The sequence below is a fragment of the Candoia aspera genome, chromosome 2 (genome assembly GCF_035149785.1).
Source record: "Candoia aspera isolate rCanAsp1 chromosome 2, rCanAsp1.hap2, whole genome shotgun sequence".
In the NCBI taxonomy this organism is placed as follows: domain Eukaryota; kingdom Metazoa; phylum Chordata; class Lepidosauria; order Squamata; family Boidae; genus Candoia; species Candoia aspera.
In genome coordinates this window covers 141200910-141221364 of record NC_086154.1, presented here as the reverse complement: position 1 = coordinate 141221364, position 20455 = coordinate 141200910, and the positions used below count along the sequence as shown (strand labels likewise).

Sequence of the window (20455 nt, the reverse complement as noted above, 5' to 3'; positions counted from 1 at the left end):
GAAGGAAGAAGGAAGAAGAAAAGGAGGAGGGAGGGAGGGAGGAAAAGAAGTTCACAGAAGTTTACAACAGTTATAAATGCATTTATATTTTATCCTAAGATTACATCATGGCTCTTTTCTTTTCATATTCTACACTTTCTAATCATCAAACCCATAAATCACAAGTTCATTTTTTTCAGTTTTCAGCAAAACATCCATAAAGGGTTTCCAGTCATTGATTAGGGAAAAGACAACAACTACATTTGTCAAACGAGTCAATTTGGCCATCTCAGCGAGTTCCATCATCTCCACCAACCATTCCTCCATTGTGGGCATCGCCGAGTCGTTCCATCCTTTTGCATATAATAATCTTGCTGCAGTTACCATGTAACTATAATTATTAGTTCTTTATGGTGATGAACACCACTGTGCAATGTTGCATGATGCTGTTGGCACTCCAGGTATATTTTATATTTATGTTTCAATAGGCCCAACATAGGACCAGATCTTGTTTATTCTTCCTTGTGCTCTCTCAGTTTTATGTAAGAGCAGTGAATATTCCAAGATTTTAGTGAACTCACAAGATCACATTTAATACTTTACATTTTTAAATATCATATATTTATTATTTAAGCTTGATGAGAGTACTTGATGAGTAGTGGTGCTGGTGTTAGAGTGTCTGCAAGATCTATGTTGCAATCATCATTGCATGGAATATACAGATACAGCATTGTGAGATTAAAAAATGGTAAGGCTGTGGATGTAGACAGTGTAACTGGAGAAGTGTTAAAATATGGATGTAATGTTCTTATGGAATGGCTCTGCAACTTGTTTAATGTTTTTATGTGAAGGCTGTATCTGTTTCTCATAACTGGAAGAAGATCACTGTTGTTCTTCTATACAAATGGAAATAATAATATACAATATTGAATGGATTAAAAAATCCATTATTTTTTTTAAAAAAAATAATATGGAGGGGTGGAGGGGTTGTTTCTTTATTATGCTGGGGAAGCTATTTGGCTGATCTCCGATTGAAAGGGAAGTAGAGGTAACAATAAGTAAAAATTGGGAAGTGTAGTGCAACTTCAAGCCAAGAGGGATGTGGGCATGCTCCGGGTCCCCTCAGTGGAGCAGTGTCACCTGATGGGCTCCAGGAAGCATGATTTCTTTGTCACAGCATCTCTTTTGCAGAACAGATTCCCCCAGAGATACAGACAGACCCAACCCTGTTGGCCTTTCAGAAGGCTGCAAAGACCTGGCTCTTCCCCAAGAGCTGTTGATGGGGATGGAGTTTGTTTGATGAGCTGATAATGAGAATTTTAGGGCCCTCACCCCAGTTTCTTTTGAATTGAACTTGTATAATTATATTTTATTTCTGTTCGCCACACAGAGTTACTTGGGTAGAAGGGCGACTAAACAAAATTTGCTCTTTATCAGGTCACTGAGAAATATTCGTACATTTGTTGATTTAAGGAAGGTGTCTCATAAAGTGAGTAGGCATGAATTATGGAATGTTTCCAATGAGATTAGTTGCTAAATGAGATAGGAGTGGCATATAATGGAAGTAAAGTATTCCTAAGAATAAACACAATCAACACAAATTTGCTCATACATGATTGATAAATAGGGGAATGATGTCTGTATAGCACAGAGTATGTTCCTTTATGCATAATTTTTCTGGGTTTCAATTTTGGGCTAACAAGAAATGTCAGATGAATGTGGGGAGCACTGCCCAGTTGAAGGCAATGCCTTGCTGCTTTATGTATTGCCCCCTCAAGTCAGTTGCTATGTGTATGCTATTTTGTTAGTGTCTATTGTGCTTCTCTCCTCGGTTTTGGGTGTTACTGCTGCAGCGGTGTACTCCTCTCCTTCCTCAAAATGAGTAACCTGAGTGAAAAAAATGTGCCAAAGAAATGTGCTGGTGGTAACATTTCAGGTGAAGAAAGAAAAAGAAAAGCTTTCTCAAATGAGGAAATGTTTAACATTCTCATACATTTTGACAGAAATTAAAGAATATATGACATTGTACTTGCTACTGGCCTACATGAGGCAAGGTTATGGCTAATGAGAAGTGCTAAGAAAGTATTAGGATTGTTTCTTCTGTTTGGTAATGTTTTGGTCAGGAACTTGTTTTCATTCTTGAGTGCTCTGCCCCTAAACCTATTTTTTCTAGCAGCCCTGTCATTCATATTGCAGGATTTTGCATAATACTAGGGTTTCTAGGACACTATCATGACAAGGATTTTACAGTGCTTAGTGAATAGTCCATCACTGCACAAGGAGTAAGCAAGGATGTGTAATGGTTGTTTAACGTATCTATGGATAAGTGCTTATGGTAAAGTTAGGGGTGGGCTGATATGGACATGAACATGTTATTGGCTGAGAACTTGTTTGTTTTTGTGCCTTCAAGTCAGTGTTGACTCCTGGCAATTGCCTAGACAAGTCCCTGCCGTTTTCTTGGCTAGGATTTTTGGAAGTGGTTTGCCCTTGCCTCCTTCACAGGGCTGAGAGACAGTGACTGGCCCAAGGTCACCCAGCTGGCTTCATGCCTAAGGTGGAACCAGAACTGGTTTCTAGCCTGGTGCCTTAAGCTGAATACTTCACAACAAATTATGGATAGATTATATGATGCAATGAGAAATAGGGATCTGAAAATTCAAGTAACAAAGACCAACAGAGTTATATTTGTCAGAGAAAGTAGGATAAACAATTTCAAGTTATACATTAAGGGCAAAAAACCTAGAGCAAACAAATGAAATGTTTTCCTTCAGAAGAATGTTTACTGAAGATGGGAAAATAGGTAAGAGAAATACAAATGCTGGCAGAAAGGAAGCAGGTAGCATGTGGTCTGTTGCAAGGAGTGAATATTTATTAAAGAAGTGAAAATGGCTGTTTATAAGAGTGTCTTTGTCCCAGTTTGTTGTATGCAAGTGAGAGATATGAAACATATAAGTTGAATGCAATGGGAATGGGTTGCTTAACAAATGTATGGTTAAAGAAGAAGACAAAGATGGGGTCAAGAATGAATGGACATTAAATGAATGTGGATTGAATACAAAAATGAGTGACCAGTATGAAAGACTGCTGAAGTGAGTGGTCATGGAGAGAAAACTAATGAGGATCAAATTACAGTCAGACCTAAGACGTAAGAGTGAATGGGCTGAGGGGAAGGGAATGTCCAAGAAAAACATGGTTGGATGGAGTTGGTAACAGCCTCAAAAGGGAATTAGTGAAAAGTACAAGTTTGTAATGTATGAAGCCATGTACAGTTGTGGGGGGAACAAGGATGGTCTACAAGCCAAGAAATGTATGGAGAGATACAGTGAATGGTTTGGTGAAAACTAGATGCAACTGTATTTCCTTCTCTTTTTTAATTCATGTCTTAATTCCTTTCACTTACTATTTTTTACTCTGTTCCAGTAGTTTGCACAATGTTGCTATCCTAAAAGGGAACAGTGTAATGGCTTGGTTTGTATGGCATTTTGTAACTTTCCAAATTTTTCTCACAATTAATCAATGCTTATCATGAGTTGAGAGCACATTGTTCTAATTATCTGTCTTGTGATAATGTTACATGAACTCTCTTACAATTCCCTTGGATCAATGTGTTCGCAGAAAAAATAGTTGTGTATGCTCCTCTCCCATTGTTTTAAATACTTTGTATAGTACACTTTTTTATTTTTATACAGATAATGGTAATGCACATTTTCCCTTGAACATTATTCCCCCAACATGTAGTGGTTTCTCCCAGTTTTAGTCCAGATCAATAGATGGAAGGCATGACTGCCACTCTGTGCCATAATGGAATGTATCCTGGTGGGCTGTACTGTTCTGCTCTATCATAAGAAATCCATAGCAGAAGACATTCTGACTGAAGCGCTACCCCACACCCAGTGCTGCTACTTACTTGCTGGGGAGGCTGCATGTAGCTCTGGGGTTGGAGGACCTGCTGGGCTGGCGCCGTGTGCCCTGAGGCAGAGTAGTTGGAGGCAGTGATTGGCTGCCCTGGGGAAGCCATGATGAATCCTGTCTGCTGAGGATGCTGGGACATGATTGGCTGCTGGAACATGGCGGAGGACGGATCAGGTGCTTCAGTGGAGCCTTGGCGGCTGAGGCTGATCTGCCCAAAAGGGTTGCTGAGCTCATCAGCCTATGGCCAAACAAAGGAGAAAGAAAAACGGAGTAGAAAAACTGGGTCCCCAAGTTGTCTCCACTAGCATGCACACAGTGCCGGCAGCAACTGCCAGCACAATGAAAACAGCATCAAGGCATCAGCAAAGCACACAGGGTTAGCAAGAATATGTGCCCTTTTTCTGAAGGCTGAATGAAAAAAGCACATGCACAAATTGGTGGAACATGGAGAAAGGGAAAGAGAAAATCCAACAATGCCACTTTAGCACTTTAGCACCTTGATTCATCACCCCACATAGTAATCCTATTCTAACCCTTTATACCAGACATAATTAAGAACTATTATGTAGCTCCACAAATAAAACAAAAAGAGAATGAAAATAATAAAGTACAGATCAGTGTTTCCACACCATTAAATTAAAACCATTAAAGTGCTCAGGGAGCAAATAATACTTCAATTTTTGCCAACTTACAATCTAAACGCTATATTGGAATTTGTGTTGCAACTGTGGAAATAAGGTGGGAGTATGCGAATCTTACTCAGAAATGATCAAAGAAGACTAACTGGCTAATTGGGCATTAGTTGGATCTCCATCAAATTTAACGGTAAAGTCCTTAACCCCCACTCCGGGTGGTCCCTTCGCCACAGCTGGGCGGTCGAGCTTTCTTGTAGCTCCCAGGGATCTCCGCTCTCGAGGAGGGGACCTTGAAATCCTCACCCTAGCCGCTCTTGCTCCCTCTCTGTGCCGGGTCCTACTCCTTTCCTCCGGGGAAGTTGGGGGCAAAGAAGGAGTCGAATGCCTAGTACTAGACTCCTCTCTCCTCCTCTCCCGGGGACCCCAGTCCATGGACATCTTTCGAAACATAAATTCTAGTCACTCCAATTTGGCCTCCACCAGTCTTATATGGTCAGGGGTTTGGGAATCCTCCTTTCCCTCTTGCCTTACCACAGTTGGGGAACTCGGGTATCGCTGCTTCCAAGATGTTTTGGACGTCCCTGGTAGGGATCCCTGTGTCTCATCCCATGTGGTCAGCTCGCCTGGCGACTCACCAGTCGGTTCAGGGGCTCTTTTACCTCCAACCTCCTCTTCTCCTAGGCTGGAGCTCAACCCCTCTTGCACTTCTGAAAGCTCTCGAGGAGGGACTCTCTCCGTTCTTATCACTGTGGAGTCGGGTTCCCCCTCGCTTGATTCCTCGCTTTCCGTGGTTTGGGGATTTGGTTTGCTCATTGCTAGCACTTCTCCCTCACAAAATAAATCTGGAAAGGGGCTAATGGTAAATTTTTAGATTCTCAGCTTTATGTAATGATTGCCTACTCTAATAGACTCAGACTCACAAGCAGGGACTTAATGATATCTGATTTATTAAAGAATAGTATGCAAATACAGAGAAAGCTGAGAATGAGCAAAAGCGCGCCAAATACAAACTAAAAACCCTCGGCTCAAACGTAATCCCTCCCCTCGCCCTGCCGTTGCAAACTCCCCCCCCCCCCCGGTGCTGATAACCGTTTCTGCTGATGTCCTGGGAAAGCAACCTTGAACACACGAGATAACCCAAACACATTCCAATCCAGCTGCTAACATATAACAATCCCACGAGATGGAATCCTCCTCCCCTCCCAGACGAAACACGCATCAGCCAAATGACATGCGAAACGTTACGATGTACCGGCAACATTGGAACGGTGAACATGACAGCAATGCATTTTTAAGAACTCACTAAAAAATAATGCTATACCACTGAAGTAACACATTTTTAAAGGTGACCGTTATAGAAAAGGATAGCAAGTCACCAAAACAAACCATGCAAAATGGGTAGAACTTGCTCTGGAGAAAGAGAGGGTCATTTTAAGGAATTAATTTCAAATAATAGTAAAGGTATTTTCAAATAATAGTAAAGGTAGGGAAAGGGAAAAGGGAACAGAGGCAAGGCTGGATGAGCCCACAAGTGAACATCAGAGATTCCTCCCTCCCTCCCTCCATCATATTTCTTTACCACCCATCTCGTATTATGATGACTTATGTTTACATGATGGAAGGACCTACTTCCAGTGATGACTTTCATCACATATATAGCTAACACTCTGTCCTTATCAGACTATGGCATACATACAGGAATAACACCAGCTCCTAACAACAGCACAGGGTAAGACAACCTGATGCCCTCCATAGGTTTGGGCCAGAACTCATACAGTCCTTTGAAATTCTCCCTGCTGGTGGGAATGATGGAAGTTACCCTAAAATGTTGTGAGAGTAATGGGTTATTTGGCCTTCAATTAGGAATTAAGATTTGTGAGACTCAAGCAAGTTACAGGATACAGCCTGTGTGTTTACATACATACATACCCATCACAGTATTCCCTTTTTGATAAGCAATGTTATACAAAGCATAGAAAGGGAGTAAAATATAGTAAGTCAAAGAAATTAAAGGCACTGAATAAGAAAATAAAAGGAAATAAAACTAAATCTAGTTTATACCAACACCATTCATTGTACCTCTTCGTACCTTTCTATTTTGGCAAACAACCCTTGTTTCCACCAGGTCCTCCAATACGCTTCATACATTTTGTTCTTTAAACTTCTCACCTCTTCCTTTCTCAGGATTTCATCATCTCCATTTAATTACAACTTTCTCAGTTCACCCTCTCTTCTCAGTCCCTTCACTCTTCCTCCATACAATTGTTCTGCATTTCAAACCTCCTTCACTCTCCTTATGTGATCAAATCATGTACTTCTTTTGTACTGCTTATTCACTTCCAAATTCAATCCACATTCATTCTTGACCCATCTCTTTATTTTACCACACATACTTCTTAAATGACCATTCCCACAGCATCCAACTTGCTTATGATTCCCTTGACGTAACCACTCTCATTTCTACATAACAAAGTGGGCACGTGCAGGCTGTTAAAGCATGGGCATTTTTACTTATTTCAACAAATATTCACTCTTCACAATCCACTACCTTTCTACCAGCATTTCGTATCTTAAAATTCCTCAATTTTTTCATGTTTAGTAAGCATTTTACCAGGGTACACAAATTCATCTATTTGCTTTTGTGTTCTATTTACATATAACTTGCATTGTTCACTTTATTTTCCCTGTCCAGCACAACTACTTGGCTCCACATTCCTCACAACATCATACAATTGAACATTTGGGGCAAATCATTTCAGGTCCCAACTAACAGCAGGGCATTGTCTGCACATGGAAGTACACTTACATTCACATCCTCAATCAACACACTTCTAACATGTCCACATTCCTTATACATTTATCAAACACACTATACAACCAAGGGGACATTATACATCTTTGCCTTACTGGCTGCTCAATGTTAAACCATTTGTTAAATATCCCATTTATTTTCTCAAATGCTTTACTACATTCTTACATCTCTCAATGAAGGAGAAACAAAAATCTGCTCTATAGCTCCCCTGCCTGGCATAAAAACAGCACTGCTGTACCAAATTTGGCTGTCACCTTGCCTTCTCTTTCAGTCAGAATTCTGTCAAACATCTTCTCAAGTGCTCTTAAGATGCTAATGCCTCTGTACTTGTTGCCTTCACTCTTGCCACTTTTCCTTTTGTATAAAGGAACAGTAATAGCATTTTCCCAGTCATTAGGCAAAGAAACAACTATCAGCAGCCCATGAATTCCTACTTTCATATGCACTCAGAATAACCTGGATGTCACCAATTCGTATGTTCAGACATACATTTTAGCCCTTTCATTCATACCTAACCATACACCTTTACTTTCTATGAAGCTATTACATTATTCCCCACAACATGTTTTTTTCCCTTTTCATTTGTTAATTTATGCTCTTTACCATTTACTCCTGTTGCATTGCAAGTCTCAGTCTTCCTTATGCTATGACTGTCACCATAAAGACTGACAGATACTAACTTCTATTGCCCATCACAACTTTTGTCAGTTAAGGATTTCATATGGGGCCCACTCCCTTTTTGCACTGAAAATGTTGCCTAGTCTGGCAATGAAACATCTGCAAGAAAACAACAAGGCTCAGAGAACACCAAGGACTCCACAATTTCATATAATTTTTTTTAGTAAGCTATAGAACATACAGGCTAGGTTTCTAGTCATAGACATTCCCATGTACCATGCAGCATTCCCTGCTAACATTAAGTATAGTATCAATCCAAAAGCGGAGGGCTGAAGGCGGCGGCAGGCTGAGGGCGGCGGTGGGCAGAGGGCAGTGGCAAGCTGGGACGGGAGGACAGGAATGAGGTGGCAGGAGGCTGGAGGAGCAGAGGGCTGAGGGCGGCGGCAGGCTGAGGGCGGCGGTGGGCAGAGGGCAGTGGCAAGCTGGGATGGGAGGACAGGAATGAGGTGGCTGGAGAAGCGGAGGGCTGAGGAGGCGGTGGGCTGAGGGCAGCGGCGAGCTGGGATGGGAGGACAGGAATGAGGTGGCTGGAGAAGCGGAGGGCTGAGGAGGCGGTGGGCTGAGGGCAGCGGCGAGCTGGGATGGGAGGACAGGAATGAGGTGGCTGGAGAAGCGGAGGGCTGAGGAGGCGGTGGGCTGAGGGCAGCGGCGAGCTGGGATGGGAGGACTGGAATGAGGTGGCTGGAGAAGCGGAGGGCTGAGGAGGTGGTGGGCTGAGGGCAGCGGTGAGCTGGGACGGGAGGACAGGAATGAGGTGGCAAGAGGCTGGAGGAGCAGAGGGCTGAGGGCGGCGGCAGGCTGAGGGCGGCGGTGGGCAGAGGGCAGTGGCAAGCTGGGACGGGAGGACAGGAATGAGGTGGCAGGAGGCTGGAGGAGCAGAGGGCTGAGGGCGGCGGCAGGCTGAGGGCGGCGGTGGGCAGAGGGCAGTGGCAAGCTGGGACGGGAGGACAGGAATGAGGTGGCAGGAGGCTGGAAAAGCGGAGGGCTGAAGGCGGCGGCAGGCTGAGGGCAGCGGCGAGCTGGGATGGGAGGACAGGAACAAGGTGGCTGGAGAAGCGGAGGGCTGAGGAGGCGGTGGGCTGAGGGCAGCGGTGAGCTGGGACGGGAGGACAGGAATGAGGTGGCAGGAGGCTGGAGAAGCAGAGGGCTGAGGGTGGCGGCAGGCTGAGGGCGGCGGTGGGCAGAGGGCAGTGGCAAGCTGGGATGGGAGGACAGGAATGAGGTGGCAGGAGGCTGGAGGAGCAGAGGGCTGAGGGCGGCGGCAGGCTGAGGGCGGCGGTGGGCAGAGGGCAGTGGCAAGCTGGGACGGGAGGACAGGAATGAGGTGGCAGGAGGCTGGAAAAGCGGAGGGCTGAAGGCGGCGGCAGGCTGAGGGCAGCGGCGAGCTGGGATGGGAGGACAGGAATGAGGTGGCTGGAGAAGCGGAGGGCTGAGGAGGCGGTGGGCAGAGGGCAGTGGCAAGCTGGGACGGGAGGACAGGAATGAGGTGGCAGGAGGCTGGAGGAGCAGAGGGCTGAGGGCGGCGGCAGGCTGAGGGCGGCGGCGGGCAGAGGGCAGTGGCAAGCTGGGACGGGAGGACAGGAATGAGGTGGCAGGAGGCTGGAAAAGCGGAGGGCTGAAGGCGGCGGCAGGCTGAGGGCAGCGGCGAGCTGGGATGGGAGGACAGGAACAAGGTGGCTGGAGAAGCGGAGGGCTGAGGAGGCGGTGGGCTGAGGGCAGCGGTGAGCTGTGACGGGAGGACAGGAATGAGGTGGCAGGAGGCTGGAGAAGCAGAGGGCTGAGGGTGGCGGCAGGCTGAGGGCGGCGGTGGGCAGAGGGCAGTGGCAAGCTGGGACGGGAGGACAGGAATGAGGTGGCAGGAGGCTGGAGGAGCAGAGGGCTGAGGGCGGCGGCAGGCTGAGGGCGGCGGTGGGCAGAGGGCAGTGGCAAGCTGGGACGGGAGGACAGGAATGAGGTGGCAGGAGGCTGGAGGAGCAGAGGGCTGAGGGCGGCGGCAGGCTGAGGGCGGCGGTGGGCAGAGGGCAGTGGCAAGCTGGGACGGGAGGACAGGAATGAGGTGGCAGGAGGCTGGAGGAGCAGAGGGCTGAGGGCGGCGGCAGGCTGAGGGCGGCGGTGGGCAGAGGGCAGTGGCAAGCTGGGACGGGAGGACAGGAATGAGGTGGCAGGAGGCTGGAAAAGCGGAGGGCTGAGGGCGGCGGCGGGCTGAGGGCAGTGGCAAGCTGGGATGGGAGGACAGGAACGAGGCTGCAAGAGGCTGGAGAAGCAGAGGGCTGAGGGCGGCGGCAGGCTAAGGGCGGCGGTGGGCAGAGGGCAGTGGCAAGCTGGGATGGGAGGACAGGAACGAGGCTGCAAGAGGCTGGAGAAGCAGAGGGCTAAGAGCAGTGGCGGGCTGGGGCAGAAGAACAGGAACGGAGGAGTCTAGTGAACAGTTGTCCCCGACAACCTGTTCCTCTCTGGTGCACCCTTTTATTTTATTTTCTTCCCGCCATTTAGGCCTGAGAGCCAATCGGCTTCTTTTCTGCTGGGTGCGCTTTTCCGACCGTCTTCCACTGCACTTATTGGGGGCAGTGACTCTTCCTCTTGCTCACCGCCAATCAGCTGTTCCTGCAGTTCCGCTCTAGGTTTCCCACCAGATTGAGAACTACTGCCAGGTCAGCCTCCTTTTCAATTTCAATTTTTTCCCACTTTTCCCAATAACGACTCCGTTTTTAAAAAACGGGACAAAATTGACATTTATATTAAAACGACAGGACAGTCGGGAAATGTTAAAAAAATGGGACTGTCCCGTTCAAAATGGGATGTATGGTCAGCCTAGGTACAGCTTTCTTGGAATTGCAGTCCCATATTCCTCTAGGCAGTATGGTCATTACGAATCCTGACTTGGGGATTATGGAAGTTGAGATTGGCACATCTAGATACCATCTGCCTGAGTAAGCTTTTAGAAACAGCACAGTCCTCTTGCTGCAGTCTTTTAAAGCATTCTCGATGTTTGCAAATCAGCATTAGTCAAGCAAAGTTGGAGAAGAGGAGTTACTACTGGCAAGGGCACTCCTACTTGTGTCTACTGAAAATTGCTGTGGACAAGAGCAAAGCCACCAATTTTCAGTGGCAAATGACAGGATCTATTTCCCTCTAGCCCCAACAGGTTTCTCTGTAAATTGCTTGCTAATTTAGAACTCCTATTCAACTCCTATTCCATCTCAGTATATTATCACAGGGTGTGTTTGGGAGGATGGGGGAGGAGGGGCAGGGGAGAGAGAAGAAAGTGAAATGCTGCTTTGGACTCTATCATGCTTGCATCTCTCCAACTGATTAACAATTAGTTTTTACAATTCTCTTTTCTCTCAAGCTCAGATAGGCTACAGGTAGTCCTCGATTTATGACCAGAAAATTTGTCATTAAGTGGTGTGTGGTCGTTAAGTACGACCTTTTTGCTGCAGTCATTAAGCAAATCACCCACAGTCATTAAGCAAGACATCACATGACCACGACTTGTGACCTCCTGCTGGCTTCCCCATTGACTTTGCTTGTTGGAAGCCAGTTGGGAAGGTCACAAATGGCGATCACATGACTGCAGGATGCTGCAACTTACAAGCTGGTTGCCAAGTGCCCAGATTGCAATCACATGACTGTGGGGATGCTGTAATGGTCGTAAATTGTAAGTCACTTTTTTCAGTGCCGTGGTAACGTTGAATGGTTGCTAAACAAATAATCATTAAGCGAGGACTACCTGTAGAGCCTGGAAAAAAGCATCAGAAAAAACAGAAAGCTTATTTGGGGGGGCAGTGGAGCAAGATTACCAAGCCATCATTCCTTTTAGTACTATGAAGCTTTTGTCATCCACAATCTGCCTCAGAAATGGAGCAAGTGAAAAACTGCTGCCCATTTAATAAGCAAGGCAAAACAAAGGTCATTCATTTGGAACAATCTCATCAGGCAGACAAGAGAAATGAGCTCCACCTGGTGGCTGAGATGGCCAGGTTTTTGTAAAATACTAAAAAAACTACCTTTGATGCACACAATTATGGGCAATTGCTTCACCTTTAGTATGTCTCTCACTAAGAAGTTTGGAATCTGATATGAGGAGCTGCTAAAAGGGAATTTAATTCAGTTACAGAATTGAGCTGCGTCCTGTAAAGAGCCTATAAATAAGCCTCTGTTCAAAGGATTCCCCTTTTTCTTTTCAGGGTCTCTTCTTATATCCCTTTCAGTACAACATCTTGTTTTTTTCACCAGACTTTTGAACTTATGCTATCATAGAGACACACCTGAGAGGTGGGAGTGGGTGCAGTTTCCAAATGCACACTGAGCGACAAATAAGTGTATTAGACTTGTTAGACTTGTGAAAGCATTTCTAGCTTTTCAAGGGCAATCCCGCAAATGTTCATTCATAACTGGTAGCATAAAATATACGTTACAGCTAATGGACAAACACACTTTGGAAGAAGAGGAGGATATTCAACAACGAGGTGAGGGAGCCTTGACTCAGATGGAAAAACAGAAAAACAAAATACCTAACGACATATTTTTCTGTTCTCACTCATCTACTTATTCCTACATTTTTCAAAACAGAGGCTGGCACATAAGAAATCTACAGCTGTGTGTTTGTTAGAGCTGCTCCCTTCATTTCTCCAATAGCAAAAGGCAGACCTGGCATTCTCTCTTGTAATCCTGCCAGGGAGCTGGGGTGGAGAGGTAGGTAATACCCGATGTCAAGTCACTAGGCCAGCTTCTCTGGCTGAGGGAAGAACTGCACCTGGGTCTTCCTGTCCTGCCTTGTGAAGTGGGGAGAGGTTGAGGTTAAACAGCGCACAGGGCCTTGAGGAGCATTTGGACTTTGGGGCCAGCCCCTGCTTTGCATGCCACTTGCTGATAGGGAAACCAAGCAATGAAAACATGGCAAGGATGAGAAGGTGGATTCAGGTCATCTGTCATCCCTAATGTTACAGGCACTACCCAAAAGCATGCTTTCTGGAGCATTTGACACCCATATGTGGTACCAATCGAAGTGAATATTTGTAGCTCAGGGTTGAACTGTGGAGTCCTTGGTGCTCTCTGAGCCTTGTTGTTTTCTTGCAGACGTTTCATTGCCAGGCTAGGCAACATCTTCAGTGCAAAAACTGCTGGTTAGAGGGATGGACCTCATAGACCTCTGCCTTACAACCTACTTCCAGTTTAATGGACAAATATACCAACAAATCAAAGGAACACCCATGGGATCACCTATTTCAGGACTCATAGCAGAGATTGTAATCCAGCATTTAGAAAGGATAGCACTCCCATGCATACAACCCAAAGTATGGATCCGGTATGTAGATGACACTTACGTCATAATAAAAAAGGAACAACTGGAAGAAACAAATGAAACCATCAACAACATCTTCAATAGACTAAAATTCACAAGGGAAGAAGAAAACAACAACACACTACCCTTCTTGGACATCCTCATCAGTGGAGGAAATGATGGCAAGCTAGAAATACAAGTCTACCAGAAAGCTACCCACACTAACCAATTGCTCCATTACCAAGGCAACAACCCAACCTCCCACAAGAGGAGCTGTGTAAGAACATTATTCAGATGAGCACTAACACACTGCAGCAACCCAGAACACCAGAAAAAGGAAACAGATCATCTATACAGCATCTTCCAGCAAAATGGATACCCCCTCAACTTTATCAAAAACTGCCTGACCACTCAACCCGCTATAATCCAACTGACAGAAGCTATGAAAAGGATTAACTCTGCCGTACATCAGAAACATCTCAGAAACTGCCAAGAGACTGTTACAACCACATGGCATCACCATAGCATATAAACCAACTAAAACTCTTCAAAACATCTTAAGTAACTCAAAAGACCCAGTAGCCTAAAAAAAAAAAATCAGGAGTTATCTACAACATACAGTGTAAGGATTGAAGCAGCCACTATGTAGGACAGACAGGCAGAAGACTAGCAGAGCGCATCCACAAACGCCAACTAGCAGTCAGAAAACACAATGAAAACTCCTTAATCTCACAACACATGGACAGACTCAACCATACTTTCAACTAGGAAACTGTGAGCATCCTAAACCAAGCCAAATCCAAAAACGCTAGAGAATTCCTGGAAGCTTGGCACTCAGACAAAGCAGCCATCAACAGACACAAAGAGGTAAACAATACATACCATTCAACAGAGACAGTAGAAAAGCCAAAAGACTAGACCACCTCCTCACCAGCAATCAACACCCAGGTGTGCAAAGATTAACACTAGGATTAACACCAGATGAACAATCAAACAGTACATTCTATCTTAATCAAGGAACTATCAACTCAATCAATCAACCAAGCAGCAAACAACAGCCCAATCAAGGAACTCCCAAGGAGAGAACAACACCTCCACCAACACAAGCTGGAGAAACTATGATATGTATACAGAGAGAGCAAGGCCCACTCCCTCTTTGCACTGAAGATGTTGCCTAGTCTGGCAATGAAATGTCTGCAAGAAAACAACAAAGCTCAGAGAGCACCAAGGACTCCACTACCCAAAAGGCCCAGGGTCCATAAGAGTTGGGCAGCTATAACAAATTTAAACCAACGAACAAACAAATAAAACATTTCTGTCAACATAGAAAAACACAGTGGGAAAGTAAAATTACATCTTACTTTCACAGCTATGATAACATGGTATAGAAAATGGTTAAGATATTTGGAACTGAGATACCAAACAATCAGATAAGAGACAGCATAGCCCGCAGCTAGATAGTCGGTGTGGCAAGAGGCTCAGTAAAGACCCTCCCTAGTTTCTCGGGTGGGAGAATTGTACTGTCAGACTTGCAAGGTTCTGTTAATGTAGCCTTACAATAAAGTAGAAATAGCTCATCTGGTCGTGTTTCCTGTCTGGTCTACCTAGTGAGGCTGACAAATAGTTTAATGCTGTGTTATGAGAAAAATCCTTATCTTCTACCTTACTGTCTTTAAAAGGACCCCAAAAGTGGTTGATAAGCTCAGCTTGGGTGTACAATACATATGTAGACAAGCAAAGCAAAGAAATACATGCCGAGAGAAAGACAGCAAGAAAGAGGCTTTTTAATACCATGTTGTACTGCTGGGGTGGAGAGACTGGCAGGAGGACTTGGGGACAGGAGCCTGGAGAGTACTGAACTGGCTGTGGAGAGGACTGCAATGCTGGGACCGGCTAAGAGATGAGCAGGAAGGGAGAAGGGAAGGGAGAGGGGGAAGAAACAGGTGTGAGAAAGGGGTGGGAAAAAGGAGAGGAGAAAATGTAGAAGGAAGTTAGTAACTGTATATACATACAGATGAGCAATTTACATACAGATGAGCTCCACCAGTGACTGAGCTACCCCTCCCCATCTATTTTAGAGAGAGAAAAACAAGAAACACGTGCTCTGGAAAAAGCTTGGCCAAAGGGAAAGGGCAGGAGGAGTTGCATGGTCTTGGATAATCATCTCTGAGGAACCTGAGATATAAAGTGAGGCATATATCCCAGCAGAAGCAAGTATCCCAACATCCAGCCAGCCTCATGGAAAAGAATGAGTTGGACAACCAGGCCCTCAATCACTGCAGAGTTCAGGAAGCAAGCTTTTCCTCCTAGATGGATCTCAGACTATCTTCCTGATTTTTAAGCTTTGCAAAGGGGAAGAAAAAGAAGTTTCAACCCCAATCAGAGCAATGATTTACCTATTTCAGCGTGGGAATTTTTACACAATTTGCAATTCTACACAGCCCACTATGCTGGAACACATACATTTAAGGCAACCCAGAATAAATGAAAGATTATTTATTCAAAGTGCTTGTTCTGCTCTTCTCATAGTCAGAAAGCAAAAGGGGATAAATATCATTGGGTGGTCTAGAGCAGTGTTTCTCAACTTTGACAACTTTGCGTGGACTTCAACTCCCAGAATTCCCCAGCCAGCAAGTCCATATATCTTAAAGTTGCCAAGGTTGAGAAACACTGGTCTAGAGGGATGCAGTCAAATAAGGGGAATAAAATGGAGTAAACAGTTGGCAGGCTACTTTGTGAGTGTCTCCACAGGCGTTTAGGAAAATATCGTATGGCCTCTACATCCTAACAAGTAAACAGAAGGGCCTACCCCAACCTGGGCATCCTCCAGATGGATGTACTGTACTTCAGTTTCCAAAATTGTCAGCACCAACCATGGTGGCTGGGGGATTTGACAAGTTGAAGTCGATACATCCAGAAATTGCTTGGGTTGGGGAAAGCTGAACCCCTCCCGTGGGTTTAAAAACTAGATTACCTTGGGTTCTTCTTCTACTTGGAAACATGGAGGACTAGAAACCAGAACAAAAGAGTGGTTCTTTTTCGGACACTAAGCTGGATTAGAAAAATACAAAATACGCTTTTTGAGGACATGCTATTAACTGGGATGGAGCAGTGGAGGTCTTTAACAAATATGGGTGACTAATTTGGTACTTGTGATGAAGTCAGTCCACTTTCTTCAGTAAGATTATAAAGTTTAAAGGTAAAAAGCAACAATGTTTGCTATGAGTAAAAACACATTAACACAATACTTTATATTCTCTTCCCATACCATTTCTAACATTAAAAAATTATCTTGCCTAATGAACAGTTCTTGAAAACCTGCTTACTTTGTGCTTGCCTTAATATACAATAGAATTTCCAAATGTATTATTGCTTCTTGAATCTGATAGGAATACTTATGCCCCTTTCCCCATTAAAATATACATACTGCTCCTAAACCCAGATAATAAAACCCTTCTGTTCCTCTGCTGATGGGTTCCATTCTACACCATGAAGGGTACTGTCAAGTATGTACAGGATTGCAACCATAATAATGGAAGTAAGTTAAATAGAGAGCTAGTTTGGTACAGTGGCTAAGGTGCTAGCCTGGAAACCAGGAGACTGTGCGTTCATGCCCTTAGGCATGAAAACCAGCTGGGGGGACTTTGGGCCAGTTCCTCTCTCTTAGCCCAACCCAACCCACCTCACAGGGTGCTTGTTGTGGGGAAAACAAGAGACAGAAGCATTAGGTAAGTTTACCACCTTGAATTATAACTATAACGAGATTATATATATATATAAATAAAAATATAAAAATATAAAAATATAAAAATATAAAAATATAAAAATATAAAAATATAAAAACATAAAAACATAAAAACATAAAAACAATAAGTTATGTCCAATGAGAAAAGTATTGCATGTTTCTCTCAGTGTCCCTCCCCTGAAAAGGCCTTTGACTATGTCTTTGTTTTGCTTTATTTAAGAGGTCTTTGGGTTAGAACTCCTCATCTAGGGTAGAACTACATTTGTATCCATAATGTAAAGTTCCTTCCCATGAATTTGCACTGCACCTTAATAACCGCCTTCAAAACCCTGGCTACATCCCTTAAGCTTGAGGTCTCTCTCTCCCATGCTACAGTTAAAGGCACACAGCTCATTAATTAAAGAGAAAAGGAAAAAAGCAAAGGAACAAGGGGGTGCTGAGAAGGGAGAAAAGCTTTTTCGTATTTTGGCTTATGAAATGGTGATAGGATATCTGCCCAGCCAGCTCGATCTGGCAGTATTGGTGCATTCCAGGTTCCACTGATTAAACAATGCCACCAATTGGGACCCCAGACACGCAATTTCTCTGTAGCAGCACCTGCCCTCTGGAATGTGGTTCCTCCCAAGATTCGAATGGCCCCTACCCTACTGGAATTTTGAAGGGCCCTGAAGACAGGGCTCTTCACCCAGGCCTTTGGTGAGGATGACTGAGGCCCCTTCCTTGTTTCTCCTTGTCCCCATTCGGGTTTGTTTCCTCTGCCATCTCTGCTCTTTCGTTTTCTGTTGGTTTTGTGTTTTTGTATTAATCCTCCTCCTCCTCCTCCTCCTCCTCCTCTGGACCAAGCTATTAAGTATATACCTAGGTCCTGCAAACCATACAATGGGTCATGCACTGTCTCTGCACAGCAACATAAACGCAGCAAAGCCAGGTATCGGGGCAGAACTCATCCATGCTACATGATTAAACCTGACACACCTTGACATGAGCACACAAACCTGTTTTGAAGCTGAGAAGGCATGGGATGCACCCATCAGCACCTCCTTAGGGAAGCTGCATCTTTGCTTGGGCATGCACATAGCTGCATGATCCCAAGAAATGTAAGAGATGCCAACAGGGTGCAACAACAGGCTTGGGAGCAAGTATGAGCACACTGCTAGTGTCTCCTTAACTCAAACATACAGTATATTTTCTACCATGCAAGCCCAGGAAAGGAAGTGCTGGTGGGTGCAGTGTATACACCCATGCCTGCTCTGAAGTACCTGTACAGCTTCAGACCTTAGGCCCATCCCATCCCTAATGAAGAATCTAAAGGGTTAATGTGTCCATTCTTCAGGTTTCTATCGATGCATCCTGAAAATCTCCTTGAGGGAGAAGTTTAGGGCATCATCCTTCATTGCACTTCCCCATGTCTTGTAGGATCCACTTGAGTAATAGCAAAAAGACAAAACACTTTTTAAAGAGGAAGGTAGATGCAGAATGTGCACAGCTCTACCTTGTTCTTACCTACACTGGCTCTAAAGCACTGAGTCTTCTTTAAAAAAAACTCTTACTGAAATTTTTGAGGGCCACCTCAAAATATACATGATAGGAAACCAGACATGTCCCAATTTTGAGTACAATCTAGGTAGAAGGCAGAGAGTCTAAGGGGACTAATTTGTGCACAAGGTCATAAACATGACTCAACCTTCATATAAGCATTTGTGAGTGCTCCATTGGCCACCGGTTCCTTAGTAAGGAGCCACAAGGAAGAGCTCACCACACAGCGGTGACATTGAACAGTGACTCACCTGCGATATGATGTGATTAGTCATTGCCGGCTGTTGCTGCGGTGTGGGTGGAAGCGGTTGCTGCTGCGGTTGCTGAGCAGCACACGGCAAGAGGCCTCGGCCAGGCTGAGCAGAGGAGACTTGACTGCAGGCTTCAGGAGTACTTAGAGACAGACCTTCATAACAAAACAAAATGGAGTGGGTAGGTGTGAGCAAAGCATCTGTTTTCTTTCTGAAAGAAGAGGTGCCAGGACTCAACAGTGCCTCGAAAAAACACTTTAGGGATTCCAAATCCTGAACGGTGTGCAGAAATGTGTCTCAACATATCCCATTTCTCCTCAAACCTGCCTGCTATTAACTTATCCGGTCCAGGTCTGAGCTGGGATACTCCATGGGTTGATGCTGAGCCTTAGCTTCACTGAAGTCTTTGTGATAATTTCACTTTGTTTTACTGATCTCTGTACATTCTTGTGGCTCCTCTCAACAGTCTAAAAAATAGCTTTGTATCAAATTAATAAGGAAAATAAAATTGTGCAAAGTATTTGGAGGTTGAAACCTTCCATCACTGGAACATCTCTTTTGGGTGTACCAGAAATGATCTGATCATGAAAGAGCCTGTTGCAAAGTTGAACCACTTCTCATCTCTCCATCTATTGACCGTAACAAATTTTACAACTACTACTACACTTGAAATGGTGAGGGTAGAATGGGATGTTCCAGGGACAAAATGTTTTAACCTTGGAATGGTGAAAAATAACATCCTGTATAATCCTATTTCACATTGAAAAGACTACTGTGGCTGCCATCCATCCAACAAATCCTATTTCACAATATAGCAATAGAACAAAGCAAAGCTGAGTGAGGACCGCATTTCCAGCTTCCTCAGAAATCTTTGAATGTGTTTCGGGTTTTGGAGCTTCTCTCTCTCTCACACACACTCAACCTCTACTACTGTATCTAAAAACTCCTCTCTTGATAACAGTAAATATCTCTACTCCAAATGTAGAGACTTCCGATTAGGAAGAAACGGCTTCCAAACAAATTTAGCACAGAAGATGAAGAACATTTGGGAAAGCCATTCCAATGTACATAATACATTTCAGTCAGAGGATCTGGTAAAATTAGAAATGCATTTGTATTGAGTGCAGAGCTGATGTTTTACCTGATGCTAGCCATAATTATTTTCATATATTCACACAGTTCTGGGTTTGCAGTCAGCTTCACCTGCTGAACTCTGTCTCCACATGCTTTTTAAAACACATTGAACACATTAGCTGTGTTATACATTTACCCCAAGTGGCACAGGTGTTTTTAAGACAAAATCTCCATGACACACAATCAAGATGCATTTTTCACCTTTTTAAACACAAAACTGGACACCTAGCTTTAAGCCACTGGAGAAAAAGGGGGATATAAAGTATGTTGGTGCATATTTTTACATATGTATGAAAATAATCTTTATCTTCAGTGATGTTCCAATATATCAAATACATTGACTCACAATGGATTCACACTACTGAAACAGATTCAGACTAATTCTCCCACTATATTAGACATCATTATTTACTTTTTAATTACCGGTAGTCCTTGAGTTACAACAGCAATTGGGACCAGAATTTCTGTCACTAAGCAATGAGGTCGTAA

At 44.3% G+C, this 20455-nt stretch overlaps 1 protein-coding gene across 5 annotated transcripts in view; it reads right to left on the bottom strand.

Annotated features, from left to right (window-relative positions):
• R3HDM2 (R3H domain containing 2) overlaps positions 1-20455 on the bottom strand; it is a 174242-nt gene that overhangs the window by 15541 nt on the left and 138246 nt on the right. For 3 of the 5 annotated variants that reach the window (XM_063293927.1, XM_063293923.1, XM_063293925.1), the window contains 3 exons: positions 18833-18987; positions 15092-15193; positions 3887-4129 (listed from right to left, as the gene is read on the bottom strand). In XM_063293927.1, the coding sequence (XP_063149997.1) occupies positions 3887-4129; positions 15092-15193; positions 18833-18987 (500 nt within the window). The remainder of the gene's footprint in view (positions 1-3886; positions 4130-15091; positions 15194-18832; positions 18988-20455) is intronic. The other 2 variants (XM_063293926.1, XM_063293928.1) reach the window with 1 other exon arrangement.